The sequence below is a fragment of the Ailuropoda melanoleuca genome, chromosome 8 (genome assembly GCF_002007445.2).
Source record: "Ailuropoda melanoleuca isolate Jingjing chromosome 8, ASM200744v2, whole genome shotgun sequence".
In the NCBI taxonomy this organism is placed as follows: Eukaryota; Metazoa; Chordata; class Mammalia; order Carnivora; family Ursidae; genus Ailuropoda; species Ailuropoda melanoleuca.
Window position 1 is genome coordinate 70,229,777 of NC_048225.1, and position 19,434 is coordinate 70,249,210.

Here is a 19,434-nt window from a genome sequence, read left to right on the forward strand (position 1 = left end):
GGGGGTGGGGGAATGGGATAGACTGGTGATGGGTAGTAAGGAGGGCACGTATTGCATGGTGCACTGGGTGTTATACGCAACTAATGAAGCATCGAACTTTGCATCGGAATCCGGGGATGTACTGTATGGTGATTAACATAATATAATAAAAAAATCATTAATTAAAAAAAGGAAAAAAAATAAAGAATTAATACATATTTTTCTCAAATTATTCCAAAAAACAGAAGAGGAAGGAATGCTTCCAAATTCATTCTATCAGGCCAGTATTGCCCTAATACAAAACTAGATAAAGACAGCACAAAAAAGATAACTATAGGCCAATATTTCCAATTAATATAGATGCCAAAATCTTCAACATAATATTAGCAAACCAAATCCAACAATACTTTAAAAAAATAATTCACCGTGATGAAGTGGGATTTATACCTGGGATGCAAGGGTGGTTCAATATTCACAAATCAATCAATGTTATACATCTCATCAATAAAAGATAAAAATCATACAATCATTTCAATAGATGCAGAAAAAGCATTTGACAAAGTACAACATCCATTCATCGTAACAACCCTCAACAAAGCAGGTTTAGAGGGACCGTACCTCAACATAATAAGGGCTGTATATGAAAAACCCACAGCTAACATCATAGTCTGGTGAAAAACTGAGAGCTTTCTCCCTAAGATCAGGGACAAGACAAAGATGTCCACTCTTACCATTTTTATTCAACATAACAGTGGAAATCCAGCTACAGCAATCAGAGAAAAAAAAGAAATAAAAGGCATCCAAATTGGTAAGGAAGAAGTAAAGCTTTCACTGTTTGCAGATGACATGACACTATATATAGAAAATCCTAAAGACTCCACCAAAAAACTACTAGAACTGATCAATGAGTTCAGTACGTTTGCAGGATACAAAATGGATACACAGACACCCGCTGCATTTCTGTGCACTAATAATGAAATAGCAAACGGGAAAGCAAGAGAACAGTCCCCTGTACAAGTGCACCAAAAATAATAAATACCCAGGAATAAACTGAACCAAGGGGGTGACAGACCTGTACTCTGAAAACTATGAAGCATTAATGAATGAAATTGAAGATGACAAACAAATGGAAAGACATTTCACGCTCATGGACTGGAAGAACAAATACTGTTAAAATGTCTGTACTACCACAAGCAATCTACACATTTAATGCAATCCATATAAAAATACCAACAGCATTTTCCACAGAACTGGAACAAATAATCTTAAAATTTGTATGGAACCACAAAAGACCCCAAATAGACAAAGCAGTCTTGAAAAAGAAGAATAAAACTGGAGGTATCACAATCCCAGACTTCAAGATATACTTCAAAGCTGTAGTAACCAAAACAGTACGATACTGACACAAAAATAGACACATAGATCAATGGAAGAGAATAGAAAACCCAGAAACAAGTATATACTCAATTAATTTTCAACAAAGCAGGAAAGAATATCCAATGGGAAAAAGATGGTCTCTTCAACAGATGGTATTGAGAAAACTGGACAGCCACATGTAAAAGAATGAAACTGGACTACTTTCTTACACCATACACAAAAATAAAATGGATTAAAGACCTAAATGTGAGACCCAAAAGCATAAAAATCCTAGAAGAGAGCACAGGCAATAATTCTCTGATACTGGCCTTAGCAACATTTTTCTAGCTATGCCTCCTGAGACAAGGGAAACAAAAGCAAAAATAAACTATTGAGACTAAATCAAAATAAAAACTCCTGCAGAGCAAAGGAAATGATCAACAAAACTAAAAGACAACAAAACCCACAAAATAGGAGAAGATACTTGCAACTGATGTATTGGATATTCAGTTAGTACCCAAAATATAAAGAACATATACACCTTAACACCAAAAACCCCCTAATAATCCAATTAAAAATGGACAGAAGACATGAACAGATATTTCTCCAAAGCAGACACACAGATGGCCAACAGACACACAAGAAGACGCTCAACATCACTCACCATCAGGGAATGCAAATCAAAACCATAATGAGATATCACCTCACACCTGTCAGAATGGCTAAAATTAAAAACATAAGAAACAAAAAGTGTTGACAAGGATATGGAAAAAAAGGAACCATCGTGCACTATCGGTGGGAAAGCAAACTGGTGCAAACTGTGGAAGACAGTATGGAGGTTTGTCAAAAACTAACAATTGAATTACCATATGAATCAGCAATTCCACTACTATTTACCCGAGAATATGAAAACACTATTTGAAAAGATATATGCACCTCTATGTTTATTGAAGAATCATTTACAATAGCCAAACTATGGAAACAACCCAAGTGTCTACTGATGGATCAATGGATAAATAAGAGGTGAGATATCTATCTATCTATCTATCTATCTATCTATCTATCTATCTATCTATCATCTATCTATCTATCATCTATCTATCATCTATCTATCTAATGGAATATTACTCCAACATAAAAGTGAATGAAATCTTGCCATTTACAACAACATGGATGGGCCTAGAGTGTATTACGCTAAGTGAAGTAAGTCAGAGAGAAAGACAAATACCATATGATTTCATTCATACATGGAAATTAAGCAACAGACCAAAAAAGAAAAAACGAGACAAACAAAAAATAGACTCTTAACTGCAGAGAACAAACAGGTGGTCACCAATGGGGAGGTGGGTGGAGGAATGAGGGAAAGAGGTAATGGGGATTAAAGAGTGTATTTACCATGATGAGCATTGAGCAATGTATAGAATTGTTGAATCACTGTATTCTATACTGAAATTAATATAACACTGTATGTTCATTACACTGGAATTCAAATTTCAAAAATTTTGTTTAAAAAGAAAAGACTATCTGTTAGACTATCAGGAAAGATCTCATAGAATGAAGCCCAACCCCCTCACTCACCTCTATGTAATTGTACATGGACAGGTCTGAGATTGCGTGGTCATCTGGAATTCTCAATCTCGAATATTCAGGAAGACACATACCTAGGAGCCAAGTTGAATAATACATCGTTTTCAATACAGTCTATGAAAATGTGCCAGTCTCTATACCAATCAGATTAAATGGTGTATATTCTACCAGTGCTCGAATCTTTTAAACTTTGGGTAACCAGGCTGAATGACCAATAATCTGTGAATACTGAACAATAACACAGAGGCATTTTCTATTGTGATTAAATAAAACTTACGATAAAGTTAATAAAAGATATACTTGTTGGTTGGCAAATCATTATTTTATTTCACAAGTGGAAAGCAGCTCATAGAAATGACTGTCAGTGACCCACTCCCCAGTCCCACTTAGACTCTGCCACTCTCCTTTTCGTCCTTTCTTGACACCCATGCACATGGTTTCACTGCACCGAAGACACCTTATTATCCCGTGACCTCCCAGAGGCTGGCCTCATGTTTTATTCACGTCTGAAATCTTAACCAGGTAAATGGTAAATACTGAGTAAATACTTGATAAATGAATGACTAGCCAAGATAACTCTCACATGGCCAATCCACACTAGTTATTAAGGGTGCCATTTCAAAAGTCAGAGAACCTGGGTGTCAGTCCCAGCTTCAACACTTGCAGCTATATGACTTTGGGTGAGTTACTCTAAGTCTCTAAGCTTAGATTTGCTCAGTGGTAAAAGAGGGACAAGAACAGTACCTATGTTCCATGTTTTCCACAGAGACCAAATGAGAAAATGGATTAAAAAATATAGCAAGATACCAAACACATATGAAATGTTCAGTAATGCTAGTCATAAGTATCACTGTCATAATCAGTATCGTTTTATCTTTGTTCTGTAGTAACCAAGACCAGTGCTGACAGTATGCTTTGACATATGAACCCCCATGCCCTCCGTCATCCCATCACATGCAGAGCAGCCGCACCAGGGGAGACAGGGCAACGGAATGCCTCGAGAGCTGGAGTGTCTGAGCAAGACGACTGGGAAAGGCAGGCGGACAACCAGAGGAACTTTACCCCACACCAGCGTCCAAGGACTTCCTCTAACACCATCACAAACATTTACTGTGAACTCACTTTGTGCCAGACTTTAAAAAAAAAAAAAAAGCTTTACTTAGCATGATACCCTCTAGTTCTATCCATGTCATTGCAAATGGCAAGATTTCATTTGTGATGGGTGAGTAACATTCCATTGTGTATACATACCACAATTCTTTATCCATTCATCTTCTATGGATACTAGAAAGCATTATGCTAAGTGAAATAAGTCAATCAGAGAAAGGCAATTATATGATTTCACTTACATGTGGAATTTAAGAAACAAAACAGAGGATCATAGGGGAGGGGGGGAAAAATAAGATGAAATCAGAGAGGGAGACAAACCCTAAGAGACTCTAAACTCTAGGAAACAAACTGAAGGTTGATGGAGGGGAACTGGGTGGGGGAAGGGGTAACTGGGTGACGGGCATTAAGGAGGTCACGTGATGTAACGAGCACTCGGTATTGTATGCAACTGATGAATCACTAAACTCTACCTCTGAAACTAATAAAATAGCTTTACACAAATAATTTCACTTCATTTTCACATCTCTCTGAAGTTAGTATTATTGTCCCCACTTTATAGATGGAAAAGAAAAAAAAGAAAACCTGAGACTTGAAAAACCTGAAACGACTTGCTCAATAAGTCAGCTAATAAGTTGGTGAGTCAGGACTGGAATCTGGGTGTAGACTCGAAGCCAGTTCTCTAGGTTTATCCTTTCCCCGGATGAGGTTTAAGTTCAGAGGTAGCCCTGGAGACCACGGGGTGCCGAGAAGCAGTAAGAGTTATCCAGGTCTCGGGCTGTTGTTGGCAACCTCTCCTACAGCTGAAATGGTGTGCATTTAATTTAGTTTAGTTTCAGCATTACACATAAAAATCCTAAACTCCAGCATCTGTCAAATCAGTCTATTTGGAGGAATCAGATTTAACCAAAGGCAATAAAGCAGCAGCTGCAACACTGAGGAGGCAACACCCAGCAAAGCCCTGGAGCTCCTACAAGGGTTTCTGGGGCGTGCTCCAGGGGATGAGGGTGCGGGTTCCCCAGGTGGAAAGGGAGAGCAAGGAGCATATTTTGGGCCAGTGTTGGTCCTCGGAACTTCTTTCTTTGTGGGGATCACTGCACAGACCTCCAGGTACAAACCTTAAAAGCAACTATGTTTCCCTCTCTGGGCACTCCTTGTCTGACACGGGTACCAGTGGCATAGGCTGCTAATAGAAAATTTTTAATCCTGAACAGGAAATATGCACCATGGGTTTGCGCTCATCCAGGGTCAGAAATAGGTCCACAATTAATCAGCAGGGCTAGTCCAGGTCTATTTGACAAATTTTACTTACTAAGATCATTATTGAATGTATCCATTAACTCATCAAATACCAAGCAGTCTTCAAAGCCCTGAAATAAGAAAAAATGGGGAAAAAGAAACTGGAAACAATGAAAGCTTCCGAGAAGTTTCGAACAGACTTCCCAGGGTGAGTATAATTCAGAGGATGTTTGCCTTCACAGTTGCTTGGTCACATTCAGCGTAAATTATGATTACAAAAGACCATCAACGGCATGTTTGATGGTTTGTCTTTGCCTAATGCATCTTGATGATAATGATTTGGAATCTGATCAAAATTTTAAATTACTCTTGTAATTTTGATGGATTCCATTGCTTCTTTAAGAAGCAAGAATAATTATGTTGCTCTACCATGAGTATTTGAATTTTATTCAAACTATTCAGGTCTTTAAGCTTCACACTTAGAGCAATTAATAACACAACAGAACTCTCATATTAATGTAGTTCCTTTAAGCCAAAGATCAAAGCAAATTTCCAATGTCAAGAAGTCCACAAAATTAACTCTAGTAAGGTTTTACGCTAAACGCGGAGGGGAAGAAGAAAATAAAAATCTAGGTTTCCTGGTTTCTAGGAATTCAAACTATAGTTTTAGAGACAATATTAAAAAATGTAAAAGTTAAAAAATATCTTTCATATCAATTATAGAGATTACATCTGAAGTAAATAAATACATTTGTCAGCTATATAGACTATTAATGCTACAGGAAGTTAGAGATGCAAAATACCATATAGGCCGAGATACTAACACTTATAAATTCTTTACTTAATTAATTCATTTATTCCCCAAGAACCTCTATGCTGTAGGCACTATTGAAAACCCATTTTACAGATAAGGAAGTAACTGAACAAGGACATATTCTAATAAATCCTGGAGCCAGGATTTGGACTGGGCCTTATATTGCCAGAGCCAGAGTCCTTATCCACTATCCTAAAATTGGTGTGTTCTTAAGTTTTGTAAAACAAAGTGTTCACCACTACTTCGTGGAAAATCTAAGTGATTAGATCTACAGCCTATTTATACTTGGAATAGATCCCAGTCACCAAAACAATAGAAGACTGTGATTATAAAGCTATTAGTTATCAAACACACACAAAATAATTGTCTGTCTAGATAACTATTTTAGGATTCCTTGAAATTAATGTTTCATATTTGAGCACTATTTCTTTTCAGAAATATTTTTTCTAGCCAGAACAATAAAACTTCCATGAAAGCAGTATTACCCAACATCAAATCTATTTCATAGTCCTACTCAACTGTGCTGATTGTGTTTTCCCTTCCTTTGGAAAGAAAAAGTGGAGAAAACAACAGGCAGTTTGGGCTCTTTTTCTTTTTTTGAGCTTAACATTTTATATTATGCATAATCTCTAAAAAATTTTTTCAAATTAAGCCTTGAATTGCTGACAGTCAAGTTCCCAAATTTCAAGCTATCAATATATTTTCGAACAGCACATAAACACCATCTTATGCTTTACTGCTCTTTCCTATGTGAAACTACGGGACCAAACAACCCAAGACCAGACGACGGTTAGTGATCACCTAAACAGCTGGTAGGACTGTGGAATCGACTGCTTTCTCAGACATCATGCGGGGGGAGTTTTAGACATGATTGTTATTTATGATTTTTTAGTTGAGACTGACTGACTTTGGGAGAAAGGACTTACTGCATTCATTCCTTGCCCAAAAAAGGGCACGATGGCGTGAGCCGCGTCCCCCATCAGCACACAGTGTGACTTCAGGTGAAAAGAAGAGCACTTCACAGATATCATGGGCTGCGCTGGTAACAGGAAGAAATCTCGGACCAGGGCTTGCCTTCGGGGGAAACAACCAGAACGTAAGCACCTTACGTTGGGTATTAAATCCTGCATCATTCTTGCAGACATACTGACTTCATTACTGCTGGATTTTACTGAGAAACACACAAAAATGCCAGGAAGAAAACAGGAAAGGAGTAAAACAGGATAGAAAGTTTCCTCTAGTTCCTGAAATTCCATTGTTGTAATTACCTGTTTTGTTCTCAACAATGTTAATCACATCCAACCAGGGCAAGTTGACTACACTTCAGGAACTCGAAATACGGCTGTGTGAGGTGTCGTGATATTTGTTATGGTGCGTACGGGTCACGCAATTTTCAGCCGTTCTGGTGTGTTTTAGGTTTTAATGGAAAAATTGAGATGTTCTGCATCTGATTAAGCTACAGAAACCGAAATTAAAATGCATGCGACTTTGTCTAGATTTGGAAGCTAGTGAGTGCCGGTATCTACCGAGGTTTTGTGGCAGGTGGAAGTAGAGAGTACCCTCAAGAATTTTAAGTCTGGTTGGAGAGGCGGGAAGTAACCACAAACCAGAAGAGGTCAACTGTGGTGTGCAGAGATTTCCCAACATCAGGGAAAGAGAGATCAGCGCACACTGAACCTGCAAGTAAGGATGGAAAGCGACCATTTTAAAGAGACCTGCCGTGGGCTGGCAGTGGTCCACTCCTTTTACATACCTAGTGTATGCCCCTCCCTCAAAGGTCACAGATGCCCCCCAAGGGAAGATATCCTGATGCCCATTGGAAAGATGAGAAATCTGAGACTCAGGGAGGGACGGGTGGAAGCAGGGTTAAATCTCGCTTTCTGCAGCATTCTGCTGCCTCCATGAAACCACTGCTGGTGGTGGAGAGCGAGCTGGATTCCAGCGAGGGACACTGGGGGCTGAGGCACTTAGCGAGACCCAGTGACAAGACCCTGGGAAGGGTGGCATTGACAGGGGCCAGAGGGGCCGTGGGTCATAAACCAGACAGCTAACAAGCTCGCTGCCAGCTGGGGGGCTCTGCATGTGCCTGGCCCTGTGCCGAATGTTCTGCAGGCATGAACTCATCCAGTCCTCTCCGCCCTTTGGGGCAGGGGCCGCGATGTATCGCCGTGTTCCCGTGAGGACCCTGCGAGCTAGAAAGCGAAACCTGCTAGTAAGTGAGGACCCAGACTTGCATCTGCTGGGCCTTGGCCCTGTCTGTCCACCAGCAGAGGGAAGCAGAGCCTTGCTCGGCAGCACACCAACCTCGAGGGCGCCCACAGCCAACACAGGGGCAGAAAGGCCTGGGGACGTGGGTGACTTGTTTTTCTCAGGGAAACTGGCCCTGTCATGGGGTTTTCAGAATCCCCACTCACAGCACAACATCCGCCCAGTCACATTGAATCGCAACGGAAGTAAGGCACGTCCTCTTATTTGAATTTTGAGTAACTCACACCAGTGGAGGGAAAGATGCATCTTGACACTTACTCTCCAATTAGAGGGATGGAATCTGGAAAGTACTTCTGGAAGAAAGTCAGCACATCACTGCTGGTTACAAGATTTTCAAAGTCTTCAAAGGGCATGAACAAAGTACACGTGAAAGATTTGTTCTGCAAGAAGAGGAACAGTGTGAGAGAATCTAGTCTCAGGTTCTTGCTGTGGCCGGGGGGCACCCGGCAGAAACGTCCAGGCTGGCGGGAAGACAGCCTGGCTTTCTCCCCTCACTCCCAAAGAAAAGCCCCGCCAAGTCCCCAGTGCTCCCCAGCTTGCTTATGAGAATTTCTACACGGTAAACCTCAGCCATTTCACCAAGCAAACACTACCCTCCTTAGATTACTAATCGGCTGGCGGGATTGAATCTCTCTTCGCTTCTCCTGCCTCTTGTTCCTTTTCAGATAACATCAAGAGGCCCAGGACCCCAGCATTGCTGCCAAGCGGCAGAAGAAGACCATCTAGAGAAATGCATAATTAGGTCTGTAGAGCAAAAAAAGTCTCAAGGGTCTAATGGAAGAACAGCCATGCCCCTTTTGGACAATCTGTATTCCAATGTCCCAGACACCTCACAGACTGGAAGGACTGCCTCGTGTAGAACTTGAATCTTTTGGGCTTTACTTGAAGGCCATTTCCTCCTACACCATCTTGGGGGAGAGGATGGGCCCCACCACACAGAAACAGCCTCTTGTCACTTAGATGAGTTCTCCTTTCCACTATAAATAACTGGAATTCCTTCAGGTGTTCCCTCAGGAATCCCAAAGTTTCAATGATATAATCACTAAACAGACTAAACAGTGATGCTGGGTATACACATGCTAAGTATAAAAATCATTAGGCGTACACACAAAATACAAAAGTAATGAAAACCTTTATAGATGCAAAATTACATTGATAAAGTCTATATTACCGTGTTAGGAAGTGCAATCATCATAAAGGTATTTCTAGGCCAAATATGCAGATAATTCAGCTCCATGGCGTACTGTAGGGGGAAAATTATATTTGTGTTGCGTTAGTGCATGAATGCAGAACATCTCCGAAACTGACTCTGCTTCTGTCATGATTGTTTCTATAGCGATTCAAATAGCATCACACACGGCGATATGCACACCTACTGTTTTAAAGTAGAAATTATCTTAAAAATGCTTTCTATCCTGTCTTTAGAAATCCATATAACTTAGGTGGGTTCTCGATACCAGATAAAATTCAAAATTTGAGAACAAGCTGTGAGATGTTTTCTCTCTCTCTCCATCTCTCTCCATTTCCACGCACACCCCCCCCAATACACGTATATACTACACATTACACACCTACAGATATAAACTATATATGTATGTGTCTATATGTGTGTGTGTGCGTGTGGTATTTTTATATTCTATTTTTTCACTTTACTTGGGGACTTATTTGTATGAACAGAAAGGTCCTAAGTTTAAACTTCAGGGGCAAAATAAAATTTTAACAACAAGCCTCTTATCACTTGCTTCCTACAACATAAGTGATAGAAGGAAAGTCTTCTCTTCTTAGTGACCCCACGACAACCCAGTAGCAGTGTGACTGAGTATTGATTGCTTGGGCAGACCGACCTAGGCACCCTAATCCCGGAGACTCCTGGGGGCATGATACACAGAAGAACATGTAACCCGTTTCCAGCCATTTCAGGTGCCCGTGACTTATTACAAAGCTTTGGGGGCACCTGCCACGTGTGCACCTTACACGGAAAGAACGTAGAAGGCGCGGCACAGGCTCCTCCTCGCCAGCATTTTTACAGTTAGAGTTCTTTGTGTCTTCCTTCACGGCCTTTTAGCTCAGAGCCTCCAAAAAAGCTCACTGTGCAGACACAGAAATGAGTCTGTGCGTAACTCTCTGCCCTCAAAGAGGTTAAATGCAGTTGAACAGGCAGATGCTGAACTAGAAGGTAGGAAATCAAAGCTGGGCAGGGAAGAAATTTGTGGAGCTGGAGTGCTTAAAACTACGAAGGGAGTCGGAGATTAGATAGGAAGTGAAGGACGGGGCTTCCGGGTGGGGGTGAGCTTGCTGAGCAAAGGGGAGACGGCAGAAATGAGGACTTTAGGAAGTGTGAGTAAGGAGACCGGCTGGATGAGGCCCATGGTCCTTGCTTTTCCTTCTTGCTATCTTCTGACCACGTCTACGACCTTTTAGAACGCCAAAAGATAAGAGTGGAGAAGTGGCCGCTGAAACTGATTTCTCATTTACTGCAATAGTGAAGGTTCAAACAGCCGATGACAAAGTTTGGGAGACAATACATACCCCCCCGCCCCCACCTCATCCTCACCATTAGTGGTTTATATGTTGTTTTGATGTAGCAACTGTGATACCAAGAATATTTTGACGCTCGTGCATATTTCATGACTCTAGAAAATAATCCTGTAAAATTTCAGCTTCTTTATTACCAAGTCATGCTCTCAATAGATATCTTTATCCAAGAGCAGTCCCCAGGTCAGTCTCCAATAATCACCATTGGGCCCTCCCCACAAGTCTCTCCAAACATGTGCTTGATAAACAAAAGCAGCTTTGAGATGAGCCTCCCAACCAATTCCCCAAGCACCCCAACACTCACCCATGCTGTCCCTCACCCAGTCTTTCTCCCCCACTTCAACCCTTGGAGATGGAATGAGGAGTCTATCATGTTAAAGAAAGGGGGCATGGGACAGAGAGACAGACAAATGGAGGGAAGGAAGGAAAGAAGAAGAGAAGGAAGGGAGGGAAGGAAGGAAAGAAGAAGAGAAGGAAGGGAAGGAAGGGAAGGAAGGGAAGGAAGGGAAGGAAGGGAGGAAGGAAGGAAGGAAGGAAGGAAGGAAGGAAGGAAGGAAGGAAGGAAGGAAGGGAGTTTTCCTAGGATTGTTTTCAGGCCATGTTAAAATACTCCCAGGTCTGGGTCCCATTGCTATGTCAAAACAGTGTTTTTTTTTAAGAGCAGAGACTTTTTGCAAACCACTAATCATCACTATTAAATATGAAAAACCAGAAAAAATAAATGGCTGTCTTAAATCTACATTAGGAGACATGAGTCCACTCAAGTGTGGGGCAATTTTTCAACAGAATCCTATTATCCTATAACCCAGAATTATCAGATCCTAGGCCATGAGAATAAGGCCCTCATGAACACCATAAAATTAGTACTTCAGAATTACTAAATACTTTTGTGACCAGGAGGAAGAAATAGACAATGATTTAATGTTAAAATATGGATTTGACTGGCTGATACAGTTTGGTACACACCTGGTAGGTAATAGCGCTATCACAAATTGACTAGCTATTTTTATAGACGTCTGAATTGCAAATAGGATAGATTGCATCCATACCTTAAAAACAAATGTTCTATATGCAAATCAAATTTTAACGAATGTTATTTACTTATCTTTACCTATAAGCCAAGATCCTTATTGATTTTGTTGGTATATTTTTTTAATATTTTATTTATTTATTTGACAGAGATAGAGACAGCCAGCGAGAGAGGGAACACAAGCAGGGGGAGTGGGAGAGGAAGAAGCAGGCTCACAGCTGAGGAGCCTGATGTGGGGCTCAATCCCAGAACGCCGGGATCACGCCCTGAGCTGAAGGCAGACGCTTAACCGCTGTGCCACCCAGGCGCCCCGATTTTGTTGGTATTTTAATTTCCCTTAGTAAGTTACTACATTTATTTGCTTATGACAATATAAAACATACCTAGAATGTACTTGCCTCAGGCCACATAGGGTTGAACTTGGGAACCAGGAAATGAGAAAAATGCAATGGAAATCTCTTTGCAACAACTTGGTACTCACTTTATTTAATAACTATTATTTGATACAGTCATGAGTATAAGAGATCTGGATTGTTATATAGAAGGATTCCCAACCCATTTTTTTCTCCCAAGTAAAAACAGAAAAATGACATGATTATGTCAGACAAGTTCCCTATGCATTTCCAGTGGGGGAGTTGTGATGCCTCTTCTTTCCTGCCCTACAAGAAAGCATATCTTGAAGGCAAGGAGGAGAAGTGACATTATCAAGGGGATATCTGCACACCCAACCTATTGTGCCTTATAAAGGACTGTGACAGCCTCAGGATTCATCCAGACATGCTGCCAAGAACAAGTGCCCTAGAACACGTGTCGTCCCTTGTCCGAGAGGTGGGAGGGCTGCGGGAAGGAGCCAGAGAAGGGAAAGGACTTACATCCCCATTCTTGGGTGGGATCGTGAACTCCATGTACCCATGAGGAATGTACTGCTGACTGTAATCAAAGCGGGGTTTCTTCATGAGGTGACTTCTGACAGTGGAATAGGCTCCATCACATCCTACAATGAGGTCACAAGTGACATCTATGGGAACTTTGTCAGATCTGAAAAATAAAATGTACCATTAGAAAAAGAGTCTAGTGGTAAAAATGATGATGTTCATCTGCTTGGGTATAAAACGTAGCAACTCAGGGGGCCGCTCCTCACTTGTACGCATCTGACTTTGAGCTTGAAGGCGACAGCTATAGAATGAGATGACAGCCCTTGTCCTGATGACAGTGTTGCTCACGAGAATGAGAATAACGCGGCTGTACTCATTAATAAGGACACGCCAGGCCGTGCAAGTGTGACTAAAGCTCCCTGCACAAAGGCAGGGAGTCCTGAGAAGGAGACCGAGTGAGGCAAGGGATGGAACACAGCACGGGTGTGCCCAGGACTTGCCAAGAGAGGTATGTTTAGCTTGAGTGGAGGGCTTGGAAGATTAGCTCAGGGACAGAATACAATGTGGGGAGGGAGGACAAGAAGAGAATTTTGAATGTTAAGACAAGGTTTAAATATATTCTTCTGGCAAAAGAGAGAAAATAACTTTTTGCATTGAGGGGATGATGTATAAAGAGTGGTAATTTAGGAAAACTCATCTGGCACTGGATGTATTGAACTGGAGGCAGACTGCAGGAGGGAGGGGACACAGAGAGGACAAGGTGAGTGTTGCAGCCTGAGTGTGCAGGCGTGACAGCCCAGGGACCACGGGGCTCAGGAGAAAGACGTAGGCTCGGAAGCCATCAGGGAGTAAGGAAGACTGGGCAGGGGTCATAGATTTAACGGAGGAAACACGGAAGAGGGCACATCAAGAATGATTCTAATTATTCGGGTGATAGCACTAGGGAAGTCAGGAGCAGACACACCTGGAAAGAAACAGGTGGTTAAAATTTGAGATGTGTTTGAGATCATGGCAAGAGGTACCTGTGAAGGTGTCAGAACAGGAAACTAGCCTGGATTAGGATTGAAGTAGGACTGAGAGCGAAGAGAGTGGAGACAGAGGCACAGGCTAGAGAGGGTCATTTTAGTGAAGTGAATTTATAAGTGGTTGCTGAGTGAACTGGGAACCCATGACATAACCCAAGAATGGGACATGGGTCTAGGAACTTTAGAGGAAACAGAGGCAGCCAAGGAGAGGCAGACCAACCGTTTCCAGAAAGAGGAGAGGAAATGCAGGGCAGTGGAGGGTCATCTGTTTCAAGGGCAGAGAGCGTTTGAAGAGAGTGGCCACCATTGTGGAACGTGGTAGGACGCTGAGCCAGCACGAGAACCAAGAAGATTCACTGGGGTCGGTGTTTAGAAGGCAGCCAAGGCTGGTGTTTGATCTGAAATTCTTTGAATCCCTTTTAGTAATCATTTAACTCTTTCAAATAAGCCAGAGAACAAAGTTTACAGATACGGTTCTCCGGTCAGCCCTTCACATCCGCAGTCAACAGGAGGACCGGTGATTACCCAAGCACTGTGATCACTCCTTCCTCAGGGTTACATTTCAACAGCCTGTGGCCGAAGTGCACCTTTGCGTTGGGGTATTTCTCAACAGCTGAGGAGACAAAGAAGAAAACCAAAGAGCAATGAAATTCCAATTCTCATTTCACTTAATCAAATTGAAATAGTCATCATTCTCTGAGAACAGCAGGACAGAGATGTTTATTCTTAAGAATGTAAAAATGAAGTACTTAAAATGGTAATCTGACAACCATTTGGCAAATGTTCCAGGATAACTTGGTGGTAAACGTGATGAGTGCAAACCAACTATCCTCATCCTCAAAAAAACAAAAAACAAAAAACAAACAAACAAACAAAAACCACAAAAAACACCAAAAAACAACAATAAAACAATTCCAACCAATTCCACTACGGACATTTTTACATTGCTATGATGGTTGTCACCCTGGAAAAGAAGCAGGCATCATATATTTTAAAAATTGCCTCTAACTTAAGAATATACTTGTGATTAGAAATACTCAGCCAAACTCCTTTCCCATACTATGCCTGATTCTTTATCTCTTTTTAGTAAGTCTCTAGACTTGGGAGTCATGTTGTCACAAATAGTTTTTAAAATTTTTTTATTATATTATGTTAGTCGCCATACAGTACATCCCTGGTTTCTGATGTAAAGTTCCATGATTCATTAGTTGCATATAACACCCAGTGCACCATGCAATACGTGCCCTCCTTACTACCCATCACCTGTTTATCCCATTCCCCCAGTCCCTCCCCTGAGGCCCTCTGTTTCTCAGAGTCCACAAATATTTTTGATACTAATTCTTTTTGTAATCAAACACCAGAATACTTAGAGAAAAAAAAATGAGTAAGAAGATTTAAAACTTCTCAATAAAGAGAATCGAATTATTTTGGTGCTTTTTTATTTTGCCTGCTAGAAATATAGAAAGTAGTGAATTCATCATCTTCTTGTCATAGCAGTAAAACACTATTTCTGTCCCTATTAACTCTCATGGGTAGGACGTCCACAATTACAGGCTCTTTATTGTTGTTAAGGCTACAAATCAGATATATTCATCTATGTTTAAGAAATCTTTTGGAAAATAACTTCAGAGAAATCAGCGCTTATTGGAACCACTGTGGATATCTTTTATAAACACAAAATGTGTTTGTGGAATCAATCTTTTAAAAAATTAAATTAAATTAAACTTATTTTTTATTTGGGGCATCTGGGTGGCTCAGTCCGTGGAATCGAGTTCCACATCAGGCTCCTTGCTCAGCAGGGAATCTGTTTCTCCCTCTGCCTGCTGTTCCCCCTGCTTGTGCCCTCTCTCTCTCTCTGTCAAATAAATAAATAAAATCCTAAAAAAATATATTTTTTATTTAAATGTATACTAATACATCCCAAAGAATTTTCCACAAAACACTACTCCTGGAATATGCTTCCTAACAAAAACCATTTTGTGGTCCAAGCCATTAGCAAAATGCTAACACGCTGACCCCCCAGGCTGTGCAGTCCTGGTCCGCAGCCACATGGGGCTAGTCGGAATGGAGATGTGTTACACACATTGGGTTTTGGCAACTCAGTACAAAAAAAAAAGTCTTGTATTGATTACACATTGAAATAGCAATATTTTGGCTATATTAGGTTAAAATATATTGTTAAACTTAAGTTCACCTATTTCTTTTTTGGTTTTTAAATGCGATTAATATAAAGTTTAAATTACACACGTGGCTGCCATTTGTGGCCGTGTCTTGGACAGCACTGCTCTAGAAAATCCACGGTGCAGACCATCAGAATAAAGGCCCTGACAAAGACTGCAGGAAAACTTATAAAACTTGTTTCATGCAGGGTTTATCACACTGCCTTGACCACATGTCCTTTTCCTGCTTGTTTGCTTAACGATTATTAACAGCCCCCCCCCCAAAGAGTGAACCACGAAACAATTGTTCAGGGCAATGATTTTGTTCCTGAGTCTTGGGGGGGGTGCTGTTCAGTCAGGAGCAAGCGTTTGCGCATGGAAGCCGACGGCTCACCCATTTGTGTAAAGAATCACTCCTGTGTGAAAGAATTTATATGTCAAACAACGTTTAGGAGCGGAGAGAGTCTGCATTCATTTTATTCACGCATTTATGAAATTACACACCGAGTAGCACATTCCTAAGGAAAACCAGGTCTGGGAGCTTCTGGTCTGTCCACCAGGATCAGCTCCAGCCAAGCTGCAGCTCCTACAGTCAGCAGATGTTTCATGTGTCATGTTGGAGGCACTGACTCCAGGGGATAAGGGCACGGACTTTGGAGTACAGGCTCCAGCTCCAGCCAGGACTCTACCACTGATTAACAGTGTGGGCTGCTGGGGGGTGGGGTGGGGCTCTGGAAGCTGCCTTCACCACCTGTAGAACTGAGGGAAAAGAGTTCCCACCTCACAGAGCTGTTGGGAGGGTTATAGAAATCAATGCCTATAGAGCACTTGACACACTTCCTGGTGCCTCCGCGTATGTTTGCTCTCATTTTTATCCTAATGAATTCACAAGATGCTCTAAAGAGATTTAGGTCTGCTCTAGACTACTTTTTAAAAAGCTGTTTGGGGCTTCTGGAGATCAATATATCAAGCAACCTACCCCCCCCCCCAACATCTACCCAACCAAAGGATAGCCTTGCAAATATAAGTGAAGAAATAGAATTAAGAAGAATACTAAGCCCTATTTCTGAAGTCCGTGGTGAATCAGCAGGAGTGAGCTTCGCCGATGACTCCTGCCAGTTCAGTCCAATCCAACAGACACACTGCAAACTCTTGCTGGGTAGGGGGCTGTGCAGACACACAGATAAACCATGTAGAAACTCTGCTCTCCAAAACTCAGAGGCTGCAGGATTGCACAGAGGAACTGATTTGAAAAACAGCAGAATTATTCAAGTGTCATGCTCTGTGGGGGATGGACCTGATTAGTGCAAATGCTGATGAGGTGAAAAAACTTACGATCAAGGGCTACCTGGCAGGTGACTGAACTGATTATCCAAGCTGCAAATTAGCAATCCAGGGTTTTTTCCATGAACGGGTGGGTCTGAAACACATTGAAGTCTTCGGGGCATATTTCACAACGGCCTCTTTTTCAAACTCCTACACCCTCTATCTACTTGGTCTCCTACAAATATCACGAGCGCCCCCCCCCCCGCCCCCTGTGCTCTAGCTTTACTCTGGGGCTTGGCTGCTGCGCCCCGGGATTATCGCAATGCTCTGAAGACCACGGCCCTCTTCAGCCTCCAACTGCTGCCTTTCATCTCTCTGTAGTGCAGAGCTAATTGTGCCACTTTGCCTGTCCTTCGAGGGTATCTGCTGTTCGTCTAGTCCCTGAGTTCTTCAGGGAGTGAGCACCCATTCAATCCAGTGCTCAGAAGGCAACAGGAATTTAATGCGGGACGAACAAATGATTTTTATTTAGATCAGTGATAAGATGAGAGAGAAAGACTGGAGGGTGTACCATTACTAGTTTTCAAGGACTTTGTATTGTATGTAGCCTGGCACTAATAACCCGTGGACAACCCGTGAAAAGGAATCATAAGCAAATCCCAGTAAATCATGTGACAAGGTTAGTTAGGCGCATGGACTTTACTGAAATGACAATTGCTGAATAAAGCGTTGGACTTACCAGTCAATAGGTCCTTGTTTAGATTTTCTCTGCTTATAGAAAGAATATACTGCAAGAAAAATACAGTAGATACTGTTTGCTTCTGAAGAATGGACCAATACTTCTCACATTATTCACTCAGCAATAGGAAATATCTAGCAGAACGTTGCAAGCTTAGTTTTATAGCCATTTAACTAAGTAGCCTTTTTAAAAAAGATAAACACTTTAACCAAACACATACAATACAATGTTCAAGTTTAAACTTAGGCTTTTTAAGGTTTGATACCACAAAAATCAAATACTTGTCTTATAGGAAAAAATGTAATTTTCACTAAGATAGTTTTAACACCATCTCAGAAATCTCATATTTTCATCTTAGGTCTCCAAATTGAGCTGTTAGAAAAACTTCAGTAATGACAGCATCACTAGAATAAACGTACTATTCCCTAAAGAGACTACTTTGAAGGCATTCATTTCAATGTGAAAGGAGTGTGTGTGTGGCGGGGGAGGGGGGGGTTCCTTGGGGGGGAGTAGAATCAGCCCTCCCTGGGACACATGTTCTTTTCTCCTGACTTTATAGGACAATTCAGCAGGGCTGACTGTTCCCTGAGGCACAGCGGACACAGCGCCTAGGGCCCACATACTTTTAGGGGGCCATGAAAATGTTGTAATTTGTTGATACTAAAATCAGAAGAAAAAAATATAATGAATATATGAGAATGAATCCAGTCTGGATTAACCTTTACACCAATGCACTCATAAAATCTAATTTTTAATATTTATTGTTTCAGAGAGAGAAGGACCCACAAAAACAAAAGTGCCTACTCAGAGCCCACAAAGTCTTAATGCAGACTTGCAATTCAGGGTGAGTCTAGTCTTCAAAACTTTAAAGCATATGTTTCCCATATTTAGAAATATCACATCATTTAATGCAAATATGCTAATTTATAAATCTCCACCTCATCCAATAGTAGACATTTAATGTTAACAGATAAACCCAGAGTTGGTGTAAAACTAACTCGGTCACGCTAGAAAGACAATGACTGAGGACACAACTTCCTGTGTCTTTGCTATAAATTAAAATTAACGGGACTTGTTCATTCTTTGCCTCTTTGTTCTGTTTTTCAGTCTTCCGTGTCATTAATCACCTCGTTTCGATGGAAACCACACTTGTTATTCATAGTATGTGAGGAGACATTTAAATTAGGAAGTCTCATTTACGTGGGGAAAATATTCTTTCTTTATCAGTTGCGAGGCTCGATTGACTCTGTACGTTAACTACACTGGAATTAAAGAAAATTTTCAAAATATATTTTTCTGCATCGTTAACAAAATTGGGGAGCTCTGACCTGCTCTGTATATCAGGGAATATTTTGATAGCTCCCAGGGCAATTTGGGAGGGAGACTGCAGGAACCAGGAAGACTGGAAGAGTCTGACCCGGGGCAAGGAGAAGGGCAGAGAAAACAGGTGGAGGA

At 41.3% G+C, this 19,434-nt stretch overlaps 1 protein-coding gene across 1 annotated transcript in view; it reads right to left on the minus strand.

Annotated features, from left to right (window-relative positions):
• The window catches only part of KMO (kynurenine 3-monooxygenase), a 50,574-nt gene that overhangs the window by 6,803 nt on the left and 24,337 nt on the right, over positions 1-19,434 (minus strand). Inside the window, 8 exon segments of the mRNA XM_002918459.4 lie at positions 2,914-2,996; positions 5,342-5,399; positions 7,009-7,156; positions 8,609-8,730; positions 9,522-9,593; positions 12,788-12,953; positions 14,341-14,428; positions 17,980-18,028. Of these exon segments, the coding sequence (XP_002918505.3) occupies positions 2,914-2,996; positions 5,342-5,399; positions 7,009-7,156; positions 8,609-8,730; positions 9,522-9,593; positions 12,788-12,953; positions 14,341-14,428; positions 17,980-18,028 (786 nt within the window).